Source organism: Melospiza melodia, unplaced genomic scaffold (genome assembly GCF_035770615.1).
Source record: "Melospiza melodia melodia isolate bMelMel2 unplaced genomic scaffold, bMelMel2.pri scaffold_45, whole genome shotgun sequence".
Classification (NCBI taxonomy): Eukaryota; Metazoa; Chordata; class Aves; order Passeriformes; family Passerellidae; genus Melospiza; species Melospiza melodia.
Window position 1 is genome coordinate 1,700,122 of NW_026948772.1, and position 21,146 is coordinate 1,721,267.

At 48.7% G+C, this 21,146-nt stretch overlaps 1 protein-coding gene across 1 annotated transcript; it reads left to right on the plus strand.

Annotated features, from left to right (window-relative positions):
- Window positions 1–12,270: 12,270 nt before the first annotated feature.
- On the plus strand, window positions 12,271–17,139 carry LOC134434629 (serine/threonine-protein kinase PAK 3-like). The gene is made up of 3 exons (XM_063183284.1): window positions 12,271–12,432; window positions 15,115–15,252; window positions 16,591–17,139. The coding sequence occupies exons 1-3, from the start codon at window positions 12,388–12,390 to the stop codon at window positions 16,675–16,677; spliced, it is 270 nt and encodes an 89-aa protein (XP_063039354.1). The 5' UTR covers window positions 12,271–12,387; the 3' UTR covers window positions 16,678–17,139.
- Window positions 17,140–21,146: the final 4,007 nt, after the last annotated feature.

The window sequence follows — 21,146 nt, forward strand, 5'->3', positions numbered from 1 at the left end:
CAATGCTGCAATTTTTCCTTATTCAGTCCTTTGTTAAGGTTTACTAAACCTTTAAAATTTTAAAAGTGAGAGTCATTTCTCACATGTGCAATGCTGTGGGCCATTGTCTTGGTCTGGTTTCCTTTGCTTGGGTCCCATCTGAGTGCTCAGCTGGGGTACAGGCTGTAGGTGCTTGGGGCACTCCTGGGGTTCCTCTTGGATCCCTGAACAGGGTTTGGCCCATGAGGGGGTTTTGCGCTGCTTTGTGACACAGAAAAACTTCTCAGGCTCTTTTGTGTTTGCTGTAGGGAAGGTTGGTTATTGCTTTGCATAAACTCACAGACCAACATGGAGCGTTTGCTTTGTGATGTCAGGGCATGGTTGCCACCTTGTCGTCGTGACATCAGAAGGTTGCCTTGGTGCACAGAAGGCCTGAGTGTCAGAGCAGCCCTAGGCCTTGCTCAGTTGAGGAGAACTTTTCTGGTTGGGGTATTTGTCAGTGGGTAGCTGCCCACTGACAAGAGCCTTGTTTCTTCTATTTACCTAACTTTCAAAAATGACAATATTTCACCATCTGGCCACAGCAGCTTTTGCTGCTTATGGCATTTCTTTTTCCGCGTATTACATTACACACTTTGCACGTAAGTAGAGTTTTCCATTCTACTTAGGTTAGGGTGTATCCTTACCTGGCTTTTGTATGTCTTCCTGCTCTTTCTTGGTGGCTGAGTTTCTGATTTTGAAAGAGCATTAGGATGCCAGTGGTTTGGTAAAGCTCCTGTCAAGAGGTTCAGCTAAAAAGGGGGTGTCTGTAGCCACAGGGGCAGCATTTGCAAGGGAACCTGCAGGGCTCCGTTCCCTCCACAGGAGAGTCTGTGGCAGCAGAGTCTGTCATTTCCTCAGTTTGCTGGGACAAGCAGGTGTCGGCGGAAGGGAACCAGGACATCAATTTGATCATCACAGGCTCAATTTTATTGATCAGTACGGCGGGTTAAATACAGTTAATAATGAGCTTCATACATATTGCAAAAGTTGAGCTCAGGATTGGTCAGCTTACATATCAGCACCTACGCCTACTTCTACATTCCTATGGTTCTACTTTTGATACTTTCTACATATTCTTAGGATATATTCAGGACTAATCTCAACTCCCTATCCTCATGTTGCAGCAAGGTCACTGCTGACTCTTCCTTTCAGCTTGCTGACTGCTGACTTTTCTCCTTCAGCTTAACCAGTGGCATTATGTCAGTGTGGCCTTTCTCAGCTAACCAATTATTAATAATGCTCTCCACAAGCAGGACAACTTCCAAAATGCAGCCTGGGAGGCCTTCTCAGAAGGCCTTCTAAGGACTTTGTAGTTCTCCCCAGAACTCAGGGAAAGCTTCTTTTGTTCCAAATTTTGTAATGAAAGGATTTGACTGTCTATTTTGACCCTTGACAGAGTGCTAAAAGAGTGATTCCCTTTGCAGTGAAGTGCAAACGCCAAAGCAGTGAGTGTCTGCTCCTGAGGCCTGGAGCTGCTGCTGTGCTCTTTCACAGCAGAACTGCCACAGCTCAGGGGCATTTGGGGCAAGCTTTTCTGGGTGACTGTTTTCAGCAACTTAATGGGAATTAGTGCATGCAACTTCTTTTTTTAAAAAAGTACCTGAAAGACAAGAGAACAATAGCTGCTTTATCTGCTGGACAGAACAGAAGCATTGAGTGTTGAAGAACAATTTGCATTTTCTTGATCATGTTTGTATTCATTTACTGGCTAAACTGGCCAAAGTGTAGGCACAACCAAGATTATTGTCCTGATCTCTTGCTGGCTGTGTGAAGGAACTATGTCATGTGGAGGGATGTTGATAAAGAAAAATACTCTCTGTTTGGGTTGACTTCTTCTCTTCTGTGGGATTCAGCAGCCCAGGCAGTTTTCTCACAGCACTTGTTCATTTTCCGTTGCCCACTCCAGGTCACCTGAAGCGTGTATTCAGAGGTGCTGATCCTGAGGTGAGTGAGAAAGGAACATTTCATGTTCCTGGTGCTTAAGAATTGTAGAGCAAGCTGTGAGCTTGGCCTGTGGAGGTAGAGTGTAGAGGGCCAGCTGGGCAGGCTGAAAGAAAATCCATTTCCATGTCTGCAGCAGCAAGAACAAAGGCATCGCTGGCTATTTCCTAATTTTCCATTTCAGAACTTTCAAGGAATGAAAAGCTCATTTTGCAGAGAGAATGTTGCTTCTTGATAGTAGCCAGGGCGAAATGTCTAATTCAGAACTATTAGCAATTCTGTTGAATTAGCTCATTTAAATTTAGTGTCAGTGACTTAGAATCCCATTGTTATCAAAGTTTCTGATTTGTCCTTAGCAGAGCTGGTTGTAGAAATAGAGCTGAATAGCATAAAGTGCTGAATAGAAATAAGGTTATAAATTATAGGTAACTTTGTGTCCCTCATACTGCTGTCTGTCCACAGATCACAGAACCAACAGCAGTCTCTCCCCTGGCTCCCTCTGCTCATGGAGAGGAGGCCGAAGAGGAGGCAAATGAGGTGGATGAGCGCCAGCCTCCAGCTGTGCTCACACCACAGCCTGAACATTCTGAGCCAGTAAGTGCCAGCTGTGTGTGCTGCTGTCTTTAGTGCAGGGCAGAGCTGCAAGTTTCTGACCAGCCAGCACTTGCTGTTACTGGCTGAGGATGCTGAGTGCTGGAGTCCTGCCAGGACCCAGTGATTGCCCCCAGCCTGTGAGAGATGGACAATGGGCTTTGGTCTGTCATGTTTAGCACCAGCTTCCTGGCATTTTGATAGGGGCTAGCCTGAAGCATGCAGGCTCCCTGTTCCCAGAGGAGGGAGCGTGTCAAAGACACTGTGCTCAGCCTTGTTGGATACACAGGGGACACTGTGGCGTGGAGAGACCTGTCCCCCTGCACAGACTGGCCAAGTAGCTGCAGGCACAAAAAAATGTTGATCTGACCACACAAGTTCTTTCTGGTGCTTTGTCTCCACAAACTTCTTGGGTGTGTTTACTTGGGAGTATTTCAGAGACACACTGGGGATGTAGAGTTGCTGCCTGAAGTCAGGGATTTTGGTGCCTTTGTTGCCAGGTTGCTCTTTTGCCTCTTCAGGCAGAGCAGCCAGTAGCAGAGCAGATAGGTGCTCTGAGTCTGCCTGTTTCTTGGTCTTTGATAAGCTGCAAGGAGATGACTGTGTTGTCCATGAAGCTGTGGGGGGGCATTCTTGTCAGGCGTGGCAAAAGAAACAAAGGGAGTAGTTCTGAACCCTTCTTCTGAGGCAAAAACCAGACACTGCATGTGTCTGTTGACACCTTCTATTGTGTAGTCTGCTTTGAAAACCGCATTGGAAAACTGCATTGCAGCCTAGAGTGGGAGCAAAGCTGCAAGTCCTTGACTGCTGTCTTGTAATGCTAAACCCAGGATGTACACCTTGCAATGGTGCCTGCAGTATCTGAAGTGCAATGGGCACCTTTGTGGCTGGGGAGCTGCGTGGGCCCAAAGGACGCAGGGCTGGCGGCCGTGAGCAGCTGAAGATGAGGCAGCGTGGGGCCAGGGGGCCCAGAAGGCCAAGGGCACGGTGGCTGTGCCAGCAGCAGTGGGGCAGCAGGAGCAGGGCAGGGAGCGTGGCCTGTGCTGGGCAGCGCTGCGGCCACAGCTGGAGTGCTGTGTGCAGCTGTGGGCCCTGGGAAGCAGAAAGTCATGGAGGGGCTGCAGCGTGGGCACAGAGGGACAGGGGAGCTGGGCAAAGGGTGCAGCACAAGGCCAGGGAGGAGGGGCTGAGGGAGCTTTAGCCTGGACAATGGGGGCTCATGAGGGACCTTCACGCAGACTGCCATTGATCCCTGCCTTGGATCCATAGCGCCAATGCTCAGCACAAGGGCTGTTTCCCTGCCAAACATCCCTTCACTGCATCCAAGTGCTTTAGACACTGGAGTAGGTAACACTTTCATATTTTGTTGATTTGTTTGTTTGCTAGAAGGAGAAGCCTTGTGCAATTTCTCCTTCTCCAGGGAGCAAGGGAGCTTTTTTCTCAATCTTTCCTGCCCTTTTACAGCACTGGCAGAAATTCTGCTAGAATTTTACTTTTCAAGGAGGCAGTTCTGGATAATGCAGTATTTTTGCACAAGAACACATAGCTTGGGCCAGACATGTTGGTGCAGAATGAGCTGTTCTGGTGCCAGACCAGCCAGTAGGGCTTGCCCATCATTTTCAAGTTAACGGCTCCCTTGTCTTTTGGCAGCCCAGGCAATCAGTGTGTGTTGTGTTTGGGAACTGAGTAGGAAATCGATGCCCTTGCATTCCAGCTGGTGCTCAGAGATTAGAGGAGCTGGGAGGGGCTGGGCTGCATTTCTGACTCAGGCCACTTTAGCACCATCAGTGTGGTCCAGTCCAAGCGAAGAACTTGCCCGAGCACAGATGCACAAAGAGTGCAGTTCCCAGTGCAGTGCTCTGGGTCTGATTGCATTCCATAAGGACCGACATGCTCCAGATTCCCCAAGAGTGTGGGTTACTGAAGCAACAGGAGAGCAAATTCAGGATGGCTGCTGATCGGGGCACTGCTACCGAGTGCTGATGTGTGTAGTGACAGAAAGGACAGGATTGATTCCGGGTGACCCCCACGTGGGGAATAATGTGCTTTGGCTCTATGATTAAGAAGGTTAAACAAATGCTTTCTTAAGCTATGTTATATTACACTAGTACTATATTAAAACTATACTAAAGAGATACTTCACTAAAAAGCTACTAAAGAAAAACTCGTGACTGTCTCCAGGCAGTCTTTTATCTAATTAGCTAATCAATCTAAACAACTATCACTAAAATCCAACTAACAAATCACTTTCAGAAAACAATCACTATAACACATTCTTCATATACTAAAAAACAAGAACAGCCAGTAGAGATTAGAATTGTTTCCTCTTCTTCTCTAAGTTTCTCACTACCTTCCCTTAAAAAAAACCTAGGAGAGAGAATTATATCTCTCTCCATTCAAAAAATGTAAATACCACAGTACAGTAAAGAGAGATTATAAAAGTGAGATCTGTCTGTCTATCTATCTATCTATTTAAATCTTCCTGACTCTGCTCCAAAGCAGTGGAAGATGCAAAGCTCACCTAAAGGCATCCCTTCAGGAGAGACAAACAGGACACGGCAGAAGCAGAGGGAGGCCCTCACCAGACCCTTGAGAAATGCCACCCCTTCCCTGTCAGCTGCCTGAGAGGCTGCTGGAGCTTCAGTCCCAGATGGCCCCTGATTGTAGGGCCAGGGTCACTGTGGAATCTGTGCCTCCTCTCAGGCAGAGAATGACCCAGGAGAGCAGCAGCACAGTGCTTTGGGAACGTGTGAGCCCAGCAGTCTGTGAGTCTTGGCCCACAAAGGGCGTATGGGAAGTTGAAACCCATCTTCTCTTGCTTTCTGTGCAGGTGCTTCAAGAGAAAGAGCAGGAGCACACTGCCTCATCTGAGATGCCAGGCCAGACTCAGGGAGAGCTGTTCCCAGCCCAAGGGCAGGAAGAGCAGCTCAGGCAACAGGTGGAAGAGCCACAGGAGAATGGCCAGGTATGCCTGACTGGCCAGGGCACAGAGGGAAGGGCAGGAAGAGGGGCATAAACCAGAGCTCTTGGGACTGAGGAGGCCAGGAGTGCCACTGGCACTGGAAGCACAGAGCCTTGGAATCTGCAGACATCAGCCCTGGGACAGGAGGTTTGCAATGGAGGCAGATGTGGGGAGGGAAGCAGAAAGAAATGGCTGAATAAATGTGATTTTGAGGCTGCAAGAGGAAAAAAGGTGAGCCTGATGGCAGCTCTCAGTCACTTGCTCTGCTTTTGTGTGTACAGAACATCAAGGCAGAACCACAAGCAGAGCTGCCTGAAGCTCAGAGTGCCATCATGGCAGTGAAGAGGAGGAATGAAGACATCCAAGAGGAGAAGAATCTCCCTATGCACAGGGGTAATCAACAAAAACAGGTGAATGAAGGAATGGCAGCCACTCCACTCATGAGAGAGAGTCCTTTCTGTTGTTGTTTACAGAAAATTGACAAACAGATGCAGGCACAGCTGCAGGAAACTGAGGCTATGACCAAGGCAAGGAAGAAGAGGCTAGATGAAAAAATTAAAATCATCCAAGAGAAAATTAATTGCCTCCTTCAGGAGCAAAAGGCTCTAGAAAAGCAAGTGAGGGGAATAGCAATCAGCACTGCAGTCACCCAAGGGTGGTTTCTGCCCTCCTTGCCTTTCCAGTGCAGAGCAGCAGGGGTGGGTGATGCCTCTGAGTGCCATCCTGATGAGGCCTCTGTCAGAGCTGCTCTCAAGGACACTTCCTGCTCTGCTGGATCTCAGCTGATGCTCTGGACAGTGGCATTACTCCTTTGGCCATTTAGCCAGCAGTCATCTGAATGAACTCCTGCTGGCTTCTTCCAGGTCACCTTGTTTCTTGAGGTGTTTTTGCAGGTGAACATGGTCACTCACATAGATTTGGAATACGAGCTAGAAGCTGTCTATATCCCTTGCAGATCTGCTCCTGTCCTTTACTTTCTTCCCAGTCGATGACTCCTGGCTGACGGGGACAAGCTGTAGTCTCTGACTGCTTTGTTCTGTTTGACTTGAGGTGGAAGTGTCGCCATCCTACCTGGCAGCCTGCAGAGAGTTCCAGCAAATGACGGGCAGCCAAGAGCCCCGAGGCTGGCATGAGGCCCAGGAACTGACCCACCCAGAGATGCTGCAGGATAAGCTCGTCCTGAGGAAGGTGCAGAAAAAGAGAATTTCATGGCAGGAGGTAGAACATTAGAATGAGGAGCTGCAAATGTATCTGCAGACCTAGGAGGGGGAAAGGAGTCTTTGGGAGGAAGTGGAGCGGTCGTTGCTGCAGTCATCCTTTAGAACAACAAACTGGCTATGAACTTGAGTAAAACCAGCCTTTGGTTTTGACCATTTGGTTTCACAAGTAAACATCCAAAGCAATCCAGTTGAAGAGCTCTGCATGTGGCTGACAGCAGCTTCCTAAGGGCTTGCATTTCAAATGGCAATCTCTCTTGCATTTCAGGGCAATCTCTGTCACACCTTCCTGACATCAACTCATTTCTTGTCTCAGATCTACACCGACTCTGACACTGAAGCTGCTGCAGAAGCAGCAGTGCTGTCCCAAGGAGCCTTTGCTCTCCAGCTGAAGAAATGGAGCCTGAGCCCTTGGTTCACCTCCCGTGCTGACCCAGCTGCTGCTCAGCAACAGGAGACGGCGGGTGACTCCCTGGAGCAGCAGAGTACGTCTGGTATCTTTCTTATCTGAGGGACAGTGTGTTGTGTGCACGTGTCGGCATAGCTGTACCAAAGGGTTCTCCTCAGTTTAGTGTCACAGAAGTGCTGGCAGTGCTCCGAGGCAGCAAGAGAGAGCTCTGGGTGTTCCTGCTGCCTCTGAGGGTAGCTTAGACTGGCTGGAGTTTGCCTGAGCTTCCCTCTCTGCTGAAGGCAGAAGCAGGGATTGTTCCTGGATAAGCAGAAGGCTGTGACTGCTTGAGTCCCAGCCACTGGCAGAAGCCCTGCTGAGATCAGTCTCTAGGAGAACACATCAAGCCCTTTGTGATTCTGCAGCACAACCCAATGAATCTGCTTCTTGCCCTTAACAGCTGCCAGTGCTGTGCTCTCAGATAAGATCTGGTAGGGTTTAGAAGAGAGCCCAGTGGATTCTGTGTCTACCATCACCTGTTGGGACAAAAAGGGCACCGATCTGCACCTCGGCGTGGCTGATCTCAAAGCCCATCCCGTTGTGTCCTGAATGGGGGCAACAGCTTGTCCGGGGCTAAGGCTGACTCTGGCTTCTTCCCATCAGTGCCTGTCAGTGCTCATGCTTGGGCTTTGCCAGCCTTGCTGTGGTCACTGCCCTGCCCCTGAGGGCTGGTGGGAATGCAGAGGCTGGAGCCTTCCTTAGCTGGGAGGGTCCCGCTGCTGCCCTGCTGCTGCAGCGCGGAGCTGCCTGAGGCAGCAGCCCCTGCTCTGGGCCGGCTTCTGCCTCGCACGGCCTGGACTCACAAGAGGGCCAGCATCTCCTCTGGGCAGCTCTCTGTGTCACAGGGACGCCTGAGGAGCACTGCTGTCCTCTGTGCCCGTGCCCGCCGTGCCGAGTTGGAAAGATGGGGACGTGTGCGGTGTCGAGAGGGCGAGTGCAATGGGAGCGACTGATCCGCGCTGTCAGGGTGAAGAGAAGCGGCGCGGCTCTTCACGCAGGGCGTCTGTGAGCTCAGCCTGCTCATAAAGGGTGAAGGTCCTGATGCTGAAAGCCCCGTGGGGATTGGTTCTAGCATGAGCTGCTCTGGTTTACAAACACAGAGGCATTCTTCTGGCAAACTGCTGCAAGGTGGAAAAGATGGGAACACTTGGCAATATTCCTCCTGTTCTGAACTTGGCATCTGTTCAGAGGAATTGATTCTAGATGTCCTGGTGCACTTAATCTTAGCAAGTAGGAAACCTTTTCTAAATCTCACAGTGTTTATTCCCAAGAAAACAAAGGCACTGTTAGTTCCAGCTCTCCTAAATGTTTCTAGATGACAAACTTACTTGCCTTGGTAGGTATTCTCTTCTGGTCTCAGTCTCCTCTGAATGTATCTCCCTGTGCTTCCCTGTGTGCCTGCTGTCAAGAGGTCTCTCACTTAAAAGGATGCTGGAAATCAGTCTCTGTGCCAGCCACTTGTGCTGTGGGCCTGCTGTTCTTTTCTTGTTGTTCCAGTTCCCGTTCCTGTTGTTGTTAGCCAGCTGTCCACAAAGGGAGGGCTCAGAGCTCCAGACAGTGGGGCTGCCTTTTGTATCTCCTAGAAGGTGAGATCTCTGCTTTGAAGTGAACATCTTGCATTTTGTTTCCCTCAGGGAGAATGGTGAAGATGGAAAATCCTATTCTAAAATACATTGAACTGGAAAATATTGGCAGTGGGTGAGTCCAAGCAATGTTAATTTTACAAAACTATGCATCAGATGTTTTGCTGGCGGAATAGGTATCAAGTGTGAAGTCAGACAAGCTGCAAATGTGTTCAGGCACTGGGCTTAGATTGTCAGTGCTGATCAGAATTTCTAAGTGTGCTCAGAAGGCATTGTCAAACACATCTCAATGCTTCCAGTGTCCTGCAGGTCTGCGGTATTTACAGCACAGATCACCTGTGTGGGCTGGCTTTCACTGCAAGATCTAAATGGCTTCTCCTCCCTCTGCTTCTGTTTTGTTTCTAGGACTTTTGGAGATGTTTGTAAAGCACTTGACACTGCCACAGGAGGAGAGGTAAATGTCAACAGCCCCTGCAGACTCTGCTGCACTTGAGGGCTTTCCCCTCTGGTGTGAGCTGTGGCTGGAGCTTTGGGCAGAGCTGTGCTGAAAAGGCACAAGAAGCACAGACTGGTGCCAGCCCACACAACACATTTGGGACTTTGTCCTCCTCAGCTGCCGGAAGGAAGGCACGGAGGGCAGCGGTTCCTTTCAGAGAAGGACGCGCTCACTCGCTCTCCATTGCTAAAACAAAGGCGCTACCTTTGAGCACCTCACTGCTCTTTGGGGCTACAGCTTCAGAGTCCTGAATTCTCATTTCTGGCTGCCAGCAAATCCATCTGAAAGTTACTGGTAGTTCCTTAGCCACCTACAGTGCTGCACTTGGGAACTGCACATAGGGAGAAATCTGCAAGGCGTCCCTGAAAGCCCTAAGCCCTGCCCATAGCCCAAGATGTATCCACAGAGTATTAAGGCATGGATTACTTCTTCTGAGTGCCAAACAAAGCAGCAGAGAGTGTGGTCAGAGGTTTGTGGGTGATAACTGAGACACTGCTGTTACCAAGTGGTCAAGGCAAAATGTCAGTGGCCCCACGTGTCCTGTAACTGGCTCCCAAGGGAGCAGAGAAATTGGCTGTTGGAATGTCAGTTCCTAATTACTGCAGTGCCTAATCACAAGGCAGTTTGGCACAGCTCAGCTGTGTCATTGCAAAATCACTCGCTCCACGTGTCTTGTGGTCTCGTGCCACCAACGTCTCAAGTTACTGATTTTCAATGTCGTTTTAGGTGGCCATCAAGAAAATACAGCTTCAAGGACTGAGGAAGAAGGAACTAAAAGTCAACGAACTCATGGTCATGAAGGTGAATAGAAATCCCAACCTGGTCAACTGTTTAGACAGGTGAGTTGTGCTTTTGTCCCATGAATGTTTGTTTACATGTTGCAAACATGCAAGGTAAAATCCCACTTTGGTCACTGGCAGAAAATAGAGCTGTAATTATTGGCTAATTATTATTGCTCTTTTCATCTCCAGTGGATGGGAAGAGATTGCATTTTGTCTGCATTAGTCTTCGCTGGCACATGGTATTTGAAAATTGTTCAAAAACCCGGATGAGTTGTGTCTTACTAAATCAATGATCTCTATATTCACAGCCACCACTTTGTTTTGGAGCTTGATTTTTTTCAAGTGTCTTCTTACGTCCAGGTAAACTAACAAGGATTTCCCTTGGATTGTTGCCACTGTTTCCCATTGCTATGCATGCCAGGAAGACTAGGTGCTTTTTTTCCAGAAACACCATGCATGACAGGTTTTCTTTTATCTGGGCTGTTACTAAACTGCACATTTTGCTTGCTGCCCATCTAAGACATCTCCTTTTTTGCAGCTGTGCCTTTCTCCTTGAGACTGCACAGATGGCAAACAACGCACAGCCAAGAGGGAATGTCTCTTCCTTTATTTTGTCTTTGTCTTAAAGGGACCTGAAAAGAAGAACCAACCTGTCTTTTCCAAACAGCAACTTAGCCATGTACATTCATCTCCATGCCCTTGTTTCCTTCTTTCAGCTACCTTGTGGGTGAGGAACTGTCCCTGGTTATGGAGTACATGGATGGAGGCACTCTGAGCAATGTCATCAGCCAGACCTACCTGTCGGAAGATGAGATGGCAGCCATCAGTCGGGAGGTCAGCAATCCCAGCTGTGTTTCCAAGGGCTTGGGCAGCATTGTCTGGGAAACAGGGGCTCAGAGCTGGAGTGATTTCCTGTGCCAAGCTTTGTTTCTGTGTTGCTGGTATGCTATGGGCAAGTAAAAGCATCTCAAGGGAAAGGCCTGCCAGTGCCCCTGCACTCACTGTACTCAGTGCCAGTACTCTTATCTCCTGCTATTGTATTCTCACTCTGTCTCTTGTATTTGCTGTTCTCCACCTTGCCTCTCTAAATGTTTGCCTGGAGTCTGTCTTCACTGTATTCCTTGCCTGTAAAAGGAAAGGTGCTGGTGGCAGGATTTGAAATGACCAGAAAAGAAAAAATACTCATTTCTCAGAGTCCTCAGCTGAAAAGGATAGAAGTGCAGCCAAAATGCTCTTTGCTTCCGCAAAGTGACTGGTGTGATACTTCCAAGCCTGTGCTGAGGCCAGCAAGAAAATCTTTTCCATGCAGCCTCCCACCCAAAAGTGATCCACTAAACACCAAAGGGAGGGACTTTTCCTTTCCAAACCCCTCCTTTGTCCTCTGCATGGAAAAAGCACGTCCACTGCAGCAGGAGTCGTCCTGGCTGGTTTGCAGGGGACAGCCTACAACAGCAGGTGCTGTTGCTCTTTCAAAAGCTGATGTGCCTTTCCTCAGAAAGGTCCTGCTCTGCAAGTGTTGGAGCCATTACTGTTCTGCCCTTACTCCCCATTCCCCTGGAGAGGGAATCTTTTAGATTCTTTGCTTCCTTTCTTTTGTGATGAAATCACATCACTCATTTTTGCCCTCCTGTTTCTGTTTTCTCGCTCAGTGCCTGCAAGGACTGGATTTTCTTCATTCAAACCATGTCATCCACCAAGATGTGAAGAGCAGCAACATCCTTCTCAGAACTGACGGTTCTGTCAAGCTGGGTCAGTATATTCTTGGTCAGGTGCAGCGTTCCAGGGATGTGGGTGTGGGGCTGCTTGGAGTGACTGCCATCTCCCCAAAAATGGTGCTGGTGGCAGTGCAGGGACCCCTGCTGCGAGCTGAGGGCACAGTTGCAACGTGCACAGAGGTATAAGGAACCACAAGCAGTCAAGAGTGGCCTTGCTCTGTGTGTGTCCCTTCTAGACAGAGGGATCTACAATCTAAAGCTTCAGGGGATAAAGTCCACTGCTGTGAGCAGCATTAATAAAACCTGGGTTTTTTTGGAAGTGGCCAATTCCATACTCCCTTGGCTAAAGCCCCAAGGAAATCGAGTGTGGACAGTTCTCCAGGAGATGCAACAGCACATTCTTAGCCTGAGAGTGGGGAATTCTTTTGCTTGGTTTCCTAATTGGAGCTGGTTTTCACGGTTTGTTCTTTTCTCCACAGCTGACTTTGGCCTCTTTGCTCAGCTCAGCCCTGAGCAGGGCAGACGGAGCTCCGTGGCCGGCGCTGCTGGGTGGCTGGCGCCTGAAGTGGTGACAGGTCAACCATGTGGCCCCAAAGTGGACATATGGTCTTTGGGAATTGTGGGCATCGAAATGGTGGAACAAGAAGTTCCTTCCTGGAATGCAACTCCTGTCTTGGTAAGGTGCAAATACTCACTGATCCCACTGTCTTTCTCACCTGTCCCATGTTCTGTGTGCCATTGGACAAAATCCCATTGCCATCTGCTGGCACCACTTCCACCAAGGTCCCCTTCTAAAAATGCCCCTGCAACACATCAGCATCTGCTGTAGCTTTGGTTGTATCAGAAAGGGAAGTGGCAGTTCAGAAACCTAACCAGTTCAGAAACCTGCCATTTTGCCCTCCAGCCGTGCCTGACATTTCTCACATGTTTTTTGAACAATGCTGGAACTCTGTTTCTGAAGGACAAGAATTTTTCAGTGTACAGGGTAGACATGTAATAAATATCCTGAGAAACAGAGATTAGACCTTCCCAGTTTCAATTTTATAGAAAACATAGGAAAAAAGGAAAAAGAAAAGTAAACAAAAAAGGAAAAGAGAAAAAAACCTACTACCAAAGCAATGCCCAAGCAGTTCTGCTTGCTTTTTCATTTTTTAAATCCAGCTCTTCTCTTCCATTCTGTAGCATCTTTTCCAAATCCTGTGGTTGTTGAAACTTTCAGGCTTTCAAGTCATCTGTACATTGTTCAGTCACGTGTGTGGGTGGCCTGGATAAGTTTTGGATGTGTTTTTCTCCGACTGCAGTTAGAATTGTTTGCCAAACCCTTGGCTGTTTCTTGGTACTTTAACAAGTTGATGAGCTTGCAGGCAGGTGCCTGGGCTGGGATCCAGCGTGGGCAGTTGACACCAGTGCTGTGTTTCTTTACCTCAGGAGCAGGGCCATCCCTGGCCTGCAGTGTTATAATGACAGGGAGGGCTCCAGCTCCCCACCATGGCCAGTGGCTGAGCTCAGCTGAGAGTCAGGATAAAACCCTCTTTCTCACCTCTGGTGATGTGGGAAAAGGACAGAAAGCCGCATAAATTATTTGTACACAAGGGGAGTGCATTGCCATTTCTGGCTTTGAAATTCTCCTTTGGGTTGAAGAGGATAATAGCAAAGTCTCTTTGGTCACCATCTATTTCAGTGCCATGAGCACAGAGTTATCATGACAGTGGTGGGCATTTTTATGGAGACTCCAAGGCCTCTTGCCATTGTTCTTTTTGTCTATTTGAGATGGATTCTGCAAGTTGAGGTTTGAATAGTTCCACGTTGGTGTCTTATGTTTCTAAATACCATCTTGCAAAAGCAGAATGAGCTCTCTCCCTCTGACTTGTCAGCGTGTTAGAGCTTGGTTCCACATGAACCACACTGGATAATGATCAGCTGATGTCTTGCCAATCTACACTATAATTCCTTGGCCTGAGGAGTATCAGAAAGACCTGCTGAGCTCCATGGACACTGTCAGCTGCATGGAAGTGAGCATCCTTGGCCTTGCTGAAGAAACTGGAGCTCAGCTTAGGTTAGATGCTCTTGAGCAGGAGAAAGGCTGGAATCCTCAGGTGTTTCCAGAGGCCTGCGTGCCCAGAGGGACTGAGTTCTGGGGAGCAGCTGGATGTTTCTGCACATCATGGAAGGGGATTGCCAGACAGCTCAAGCCTCACCACAGGCAAACACTCCCCAGCTCTTCTCAGGCAACATTTGCTTTGGGTTTCAAGTTGTTCCCACTTGTCTGTCTGTGAAGATGCCCCTAAAACTACAAGGCAAGCCTCTCAGAACTGGTGTTACATTTCCAGAAATGAAGAAAAGAAGGCCAAACACATGAAAGTTGCTAAGGCACTGGTTTTTAGAGAGGAACTTAACCCCCTGTGCAGTTTCTTCTCACTGGGAAACGTGCCTGAAACCCGGGCATGAGGGTGTAAAGGCCACAGAGTCTCTTCTGCTTCTTGTGCAGTGCTGCTGAAACACTCAGTGACCGTGTTTCTCTCCCAGCCCAAGCCACATTCTGCACGTCACCAAGCCAGAGCCTGGTGATGTGGAGAGCCTGCCAAAACCTCCCATTTGTTTCCTGGCACTTTCTGGGATGGTCCTACCATTCATGCATTGACTTGAGTAGCCAAATGAGTAGAGGGTGACCGTAGGGATGGAACCTCTCCTTCTGATTTGACCATGAAAGGTTTTTCTTTTCCATGTAAGGAAAGCAGAAATTTTCAGACTGCTGAGAAACAGAGCTGCAAGTGGCTCCTGTGTGTCCAAGCAGGCGTTTTCATCCCAGTATATTTGTGCATGGATCATAATGTGTCTGTGTTGAAGATGAGATTCCAAAGATTTGTTTCCTTACCTGAGGAATACCTGGTGGATTTCCTTTCTTTCCCTCCAATTCCCATTGTTTTCAAGAACAAAGCAAAAAGCTTGATTAGGTTTGTTTTGTGGCAGCGGTGCTTAAGGGACCAAGAAGCACTGCAGAAATACTTTCCATGTACTAACCCTTGGATACAGTAGAGTTAGTATAGCAAAGTCCTTCTTCCAAAAAGCCTCTCAAGCTGGTATGAATCGTCAGGGAAGGAAATGTCCTTGTGCTGATGTAGTTCCCACTAATTAGGTCAGGCAATGAAATCAGCTGCCAAGGCAAGATCTGTGAGATGTTGGAGAGGCTGTGGCTGCATCAGGGTTTTGGTTTTTCGCTTGGTAAAGGAAAGTCATCTCTGGGTCTCTGCAAGGGCAGAAACTGCCACTGCAGAGTGGAGCTTAATCAGTGGGATCTGGGAGAGCAGTGACAGAAGGGAAAGAAGCAGGTGGAGCCTGGTGTCTCCTTTTTCCCCAGCCCCAACTCCTGATAGCCACAGGAGGAAGACAAAAGCTGCAGCAGCCCAACCTATTTTCATCTTGCCTGCGTGACTTCCTGAGCTGCTGCCTGCAGAGAGACGAGGCGCGGCGCTGGTCTGCCAAGGAGCTCCTGCAGGTAACATGTGAAGGGGCTGCAGGTGAAACAGGCTCTGAGGGATGGGCTCCTCCTCCACTCACGCCCAAGGCAGCAGATGAGCCCCCTTCCTCCTCACCTCCACTCTTGGTGCTCTTCAAATGAAAACAGTGAGGAATCCTAGACTGGGCTGGGCTGGCAGGGCCCTGCAAATGTCCTCTGGTGCAAGTGTCCTGCAATGAGCAGGGACTTCTTTAAAGACATCAAGTTTCTCAGAGCCCTTTCCCACTGGAGCCGGAATGGTTGCAGGGATGGGGCACCTACAACCTCTTGGGGCAAGCTGTGCCAGGGTCACACCATGCTCCGAGTAAACAAGTTCTGATTAGATCCTATTTGTGTTAAAAAATATTCACCCACATCCTATTGTAACTGGCTCTGTTAAAAAAGATGTCCTCCACTTTCCTTAAAGCCACTCTGAAGTTTTGGAAAGTGGCAATAAAGTCTCCCTGGGGCCTGTTCTTGACAAAACTGAGCAACCCCACCTCTCTCTGCATTTCCTGAGTCAGAGAGGTCCTCTGGCTGTTTCTGTCACCTTCTTTTGTAATTTGGTGGGGTGTTCAGTTTTATGTAATGGCAAAAGAATTGAAGTAGAGCAATGCAGGGTACAGAGACATGAAATGGTGGTGGAGGAACCCAAGGAAGCCAGTCCCAGCCTAGGGGTCAGAGATTTGGCTGTGGGCAGGAGGGGCTGTGGGGGGCTGACTGTGAGCCTCTGAGGGGCCCTGGTTGGTGCCCCCCAGCCCACCCTCAGAGGTTTCTGCCACGCAAACAGGGACAGCTGGGAGGGACTTGTCCCAGCCCCATCTGCTACCTGGCACGCTCAAGCAGATGGGAACTGTGCCAGGGTTGCTGCCAGGTTGTGTGGCAGAGAGGGAACTGCAGGGCCCAGTGCCACTGGGCTGGCCCTGCTGGGAAGGAAGGTGCCATCCAGCACACGAGGGGCAGGGCATGGAAAGGTAGACACTGCTTTCTGTCCCTGTGGCAATCAGCACACTGCCTGTCTTTCAAAGAGAGGAACCAATGAGAGGCTTTGGAGTTTCCTGAAAAGAAGAAACTCCAAGGACAGAAAGCGCCATTTCTAGAGCACTGGCAGGGCTAAAATCTCAGCAAGATGAAGACACCTGTATAAATGGATGAGTGGGATTCGTGGCCAGGTTTGCCTGTGATGGCAAAGTCTGCACATAAAGATGGAGGTGTAGACAGTCCCATTGTTCCTCTTCCTGCATCCTTCTAGGAGCAGGAGGAACCCTGTGAAGCACTGAGCTTGGAAAGTCATGGTTCATTGTTTTTTGTTGATCTGTCTTTTTTCCCTTTGGGCAGCATCCATTTGTAAGATTTGCTGAGCCTGCATCCAGCCTGGTGCCACTAATTGTTTCAGTGAAGAAGAGGAAGGAGACAAGAATGTGACAATCACATCAGGACCATTTATTCCTCAATCAGTTTAGAGTAGGATTGTAGGTTAGGATTAGGATTAGGATAAGGATTAGGATTAGGATTAGGATTAGGATTAGGATTAGGATTAGGATTAGATTAAGGATAAGGATAAGGATAAGGATAAGGATAAGGATAAGGATAAGGATAAGGATAAGGATAAGGATAAGGATAAGGATTAAGATTAGGATGAGGATAAGGATAAGGATAAGGATAAGGATAAGGATAAGGATAAGGATAAGGATAAGGATAAGGATAAGGATAAGGATAAGGATAAGGATAAGGATTAGGGTTAAGGTAAGGGTTAGGGTTAGAGTAGGATTGTCTAATAGGACTGCAGAGTAGGATTGAAAATCAATAAAGTTTCTGAAACCACAACTCACCTTGAAGATTCCCTTCCTTCTCACTCTGCGAATAAACTCGAGAATTCCTTCTGAATTGTCTGTTGTTTCTTAAAGGTGGAAAGTGAAACAGTGTCTTTGGCATGGTGTGAAAGTGGGGAAGGATGTTCTTCATTCATCCTCTCCAGACCACACTGCCTTTGGAATATGGCCCACTGGTCTGTTTTTGGCCATCTTTGGTACTTCTATTTTAGGCAGAAAGGGCAATGGCATTTAAAGGCAAAAGCACAGGAAGAATGGGGCAGCCCAAACATCTTATACAGATGCAGGCCTTCAGCTGTGACTGGAGAGCATTGGGGCTCCCTAAATGCAATAATCTCTTTGGCTGGAGGAGAGCCTTGCTCAAGTGAGAAAGCAGAAAGATCAGAGAGGGTGCTCGGAAAGGTCTCCTGTGGCGCAGAGCTGTCAGCGCCTGTGAGGTGAGAGCGGGCCCGGCCTTGCCTGGGCTGGAGCCCCAGCAGAGCCCCGGCAGAGGCTGGAGCAGCCTGAGCCCCAGCAGAGGCAGGCTGGAAGGAGGCCCTTGGAGCTGCAAGAGGCAGCAGCCGAGACCTGGGTGCCTCTTCCTGGGAGCGGGCGAATCCTCCGCTCTCAGAGCCCAGGTGGCAGCTGGCTGCTGCCGAGGGGAAGCGCAGCCGTGCTGGGCACAGCCCGGCCTGGAGGCCATGGCTGTCTGGAGTGTGCCCAGGAGCAGAGAAAGGCCAAGGGCAGCCACGGGCCGCTGGGCTGGCTGAGGATTCCTCCTCTTCTGCCGGCTGCCCTGCAACTCCTGGCAAAGGCCAGCAGTGTGTGCAGCACTCTGGGCACCGGGGGAGGGAGCTGGGCTGCTCGGCAGGCTGGAGCACAGGGCAGCTCCTTCAGGCCCGGCACTTGTGCCAGGGAAGCGAGGCCAGCGTGAGGCAGGGACAGCTTGGCAGGGCCCATCTGCAGGAGCCAGCGCTTCACGCAGGTCTGGGAGGAAGCGCCTGCAATCCTGCAGTTCTGCACTGAGCCAGAGCAAAGGTGTGAGATGCAGAGTGTTTGGCAGAAATATTCAGGCCCACCAGGCCAGCCTGATTTGTGCTCTCTGGCACACAGCAAGCGCAGTCAAGCTTTGAAAGGAGAACAATGCACAATGCAGCCCTTGGTGGCAGGGAGTCATGGAGTCATCCTGAGCCATCATGGCCTCATCTCACGCGCCAGGCATGTGTGAGCTGCTGCTCTAACTCCTGCTGTAAAATTCCACTCCTAAGCAGGAGATACAAGGCCTAGTTCTGGGCTGAAGGGTTTAGAAGGACGAGATGCACAGCGTTTTGATCCAGGGGATGTCCTGGAAGTGCACTGCCTACCTGCCCCTGCTGCCGAGCACCACGCTCCAACTCCTTCTCCTGTTCAGTGGATTTTTGGGAATCCAGAGGTCAGTATGTATTATATGCTACTGCAACTAATAGAATGAATTTGCTTTGCAAGCCCAGTTTTGTCCTGGGTTATTTTGTGCATGGGTCACCTGAACCTGTGACAATGACCAGCAGGGAGCTACAGGACATTCCTACTCTGATGTCAATAAATTCTGAGAAGTGATTGAAATATGTCAAAAAATTGGAGGTAATGTTTAGCCAGTAAGTTTCAGCAAAGTATTGAATATGTCTTAGTTCCATGGATACAAACTACTAGGTGAGATTGCTGGGTGTGCAGGGCTTAGGAAGTGATTCCCTGTGCACCCAGCACTGAAATCAAGTAATGCCTCCTTTCTAACCCTGAGCTGGCAGCAGGGATCAGGCCTTGCTTGGTCACTTTCATTTTGACAACTTCTGTTAGCGGCTAAGAAAGGTCCAAATGAAACCTCCTCCAGCTGTTTTCCTCTGGTTGATCTTTTTAGGCACCAAAGCTCTGTTCCACGGGTGGCCTGGGTGTGTGCAGAGCAATGCAGCCCCCACAAAGCCCTTGGTTTCCCCACGAGTTGCCAGTTTGACTGCTTCCAAAGGGGAAGAAAGGCAGAGATGTACATCCACAAAGTCCTGGCCATGTCCAATAAAGGTGCAAATATGTGGGGAGATTTGTTAGCAATGATTTCAGCTGTTATGCCAAGCCAGTGCCTTCTCTCCTGCTTCTGTGCATTATAGGTGAGTAATGTAATAGTTGGCTCTCACAATTAAGAGACAGATATTATGTGGATAGATATTATGTTCAAATGTAAAGTGCTGTTATTGTAATACGTCCTCCCATAGTCCTCTTTCTTATCCCCCTTGTAATAGTCTTGGTAGTCAGGGCATTTGGGGAGGGCTGGCTTGTGACCAGCAGGCGGGGTGTAACAACAATTGACCTCCAATCAAGATGCAAGAAAGTAATCTCCACCACTGGACGGCAGAGAAAGAATTGACTGACAAAACATTGGGAGGGGCTAAGGGTAAAAAAAGCAGAGTATCCCTTTTGTAGATGAGCATGTGGCTGCTAATCATGGAGACTTCCCAGTGCTGCAATCTTTCCTTATACAGTCTTTTCTTAAGGTTTAATAAACCTTTAAAAACTTAAAGGTTGCCACCTTCTCGTAGTGACATCAGAAGGTTGCTTTGGTGCACAGAAGCCCTGAGTGTCAGAGCCCACTCCTATCTGCCTGACTGGGGTGTCCAGGGCACCTACACTGGAGCGCGGATACTTGCATGTGTATACCTAGCTGCCCCTGTGGCTACAGACACCCCCTTTTTAGCTGAACGCCTTGACAGGAGCTTTACCAAAGCAGTGGCATCCTAATGCTCTTTCTGTTTCAAAATCAGAAACTCAGTCACTAAGAAAGAGCAGGAAGACATACAAAAGCCAGGTAAGGATACACCCTAACCTAAGTAGAGAGGAAACATCTACTTGTGAAATGTGTCATAAAATAGGCACCATAAGTAATGCCATAGGCAGCGAAAAGCAAAGGAGCAATTCACTCAATCATTTTAACACTGCCCTGCAAGTTTGCAGGCTGTGCTCACACAGTGGAAAAAGCAAGGCTCCTGTGATTGTGCAACAGCCAACTGACAATTGCCTCAATCAGAGGGAATAGAATTAGAATGATTGTGAAGTATGTGAATGAGGCTAGTTGGCCAATGATGATGAAGGGGTGTCCTACTGGCTGGCTGCCTACTCAGGTTAGGATGAGGACGTTGATTTGCGTAATTAAGCAAACGCCTACTAGAGACCCGAAGTTTGATCATGTTGAGATGTTTGATGGCGCTGGGAGGTCGATTAAGGCATTATTGATGATTTTGAGGATTTGGTGGTTTTTACGAAGGTTGAGGGCCATTGGTTATTTCTGTATGTGGCTACGAGGATGATGAGAATGGATAAGGTGAATGATCCTAAGTAGGCTTTGATTAGGCCTGAGTGGAGGGTGGTGGCAGTTTTGGTTGCTGTAAGTTGTAGGCTGGCTAGCCCCTCTGGACCTACTATTTTGTATCAGGAGAGGTCAGTTAGGTGGGATGCAATGTTCTGTCCTCTTTTGAGGAAGTTGGTTATACTTAGGCGGTGGGATAGGGGGTTAAAGTATCCTAGGGATGTTGAGAAGTTTGAGAAGGGGGCTTGTTTGGTCAGGATGAGAAATCTTTAGCTTGGACAACAGGAGCAGGAGCCTTGTGAGAGGCCTTCAGCATCTCCTCAGTGCATCCAAATATTCGAGCCACTTTTGGAAATTACTTTTCCCCCTTTTTTTTTCTTGGGTTTTTTTTTTTTTTTTTTTTTTTTTTTTTTTTTTTTTTTATTTTTGTTTGCTTGGAGGAAGAGGCTGTTCATTTTCTTCTTCTCCCAGCTGAAGTTCTTTTCATCATTATTTTCTGCCCTTTTATAGCACTGGGACTGGGTCTGCTAGAATTTTAATTTCCAAGGTATCACTTCTGGAGAATGCAGTAGTTTTGCATGAGAACACATCATTCTGTGCAGGGACCTTGGTGCAGAAGGAACTGTTGTGGTTCCAGGCCAGCCAGTATGGCCTTACAGATCACTTTGAGCTTAGTAGTGCTCATGCCTTTTTGCAGCCCAGGGAATCAGTGTGTGTTGTGTTTGGGAATTCAGCAGGAGGTCAATGCCCTT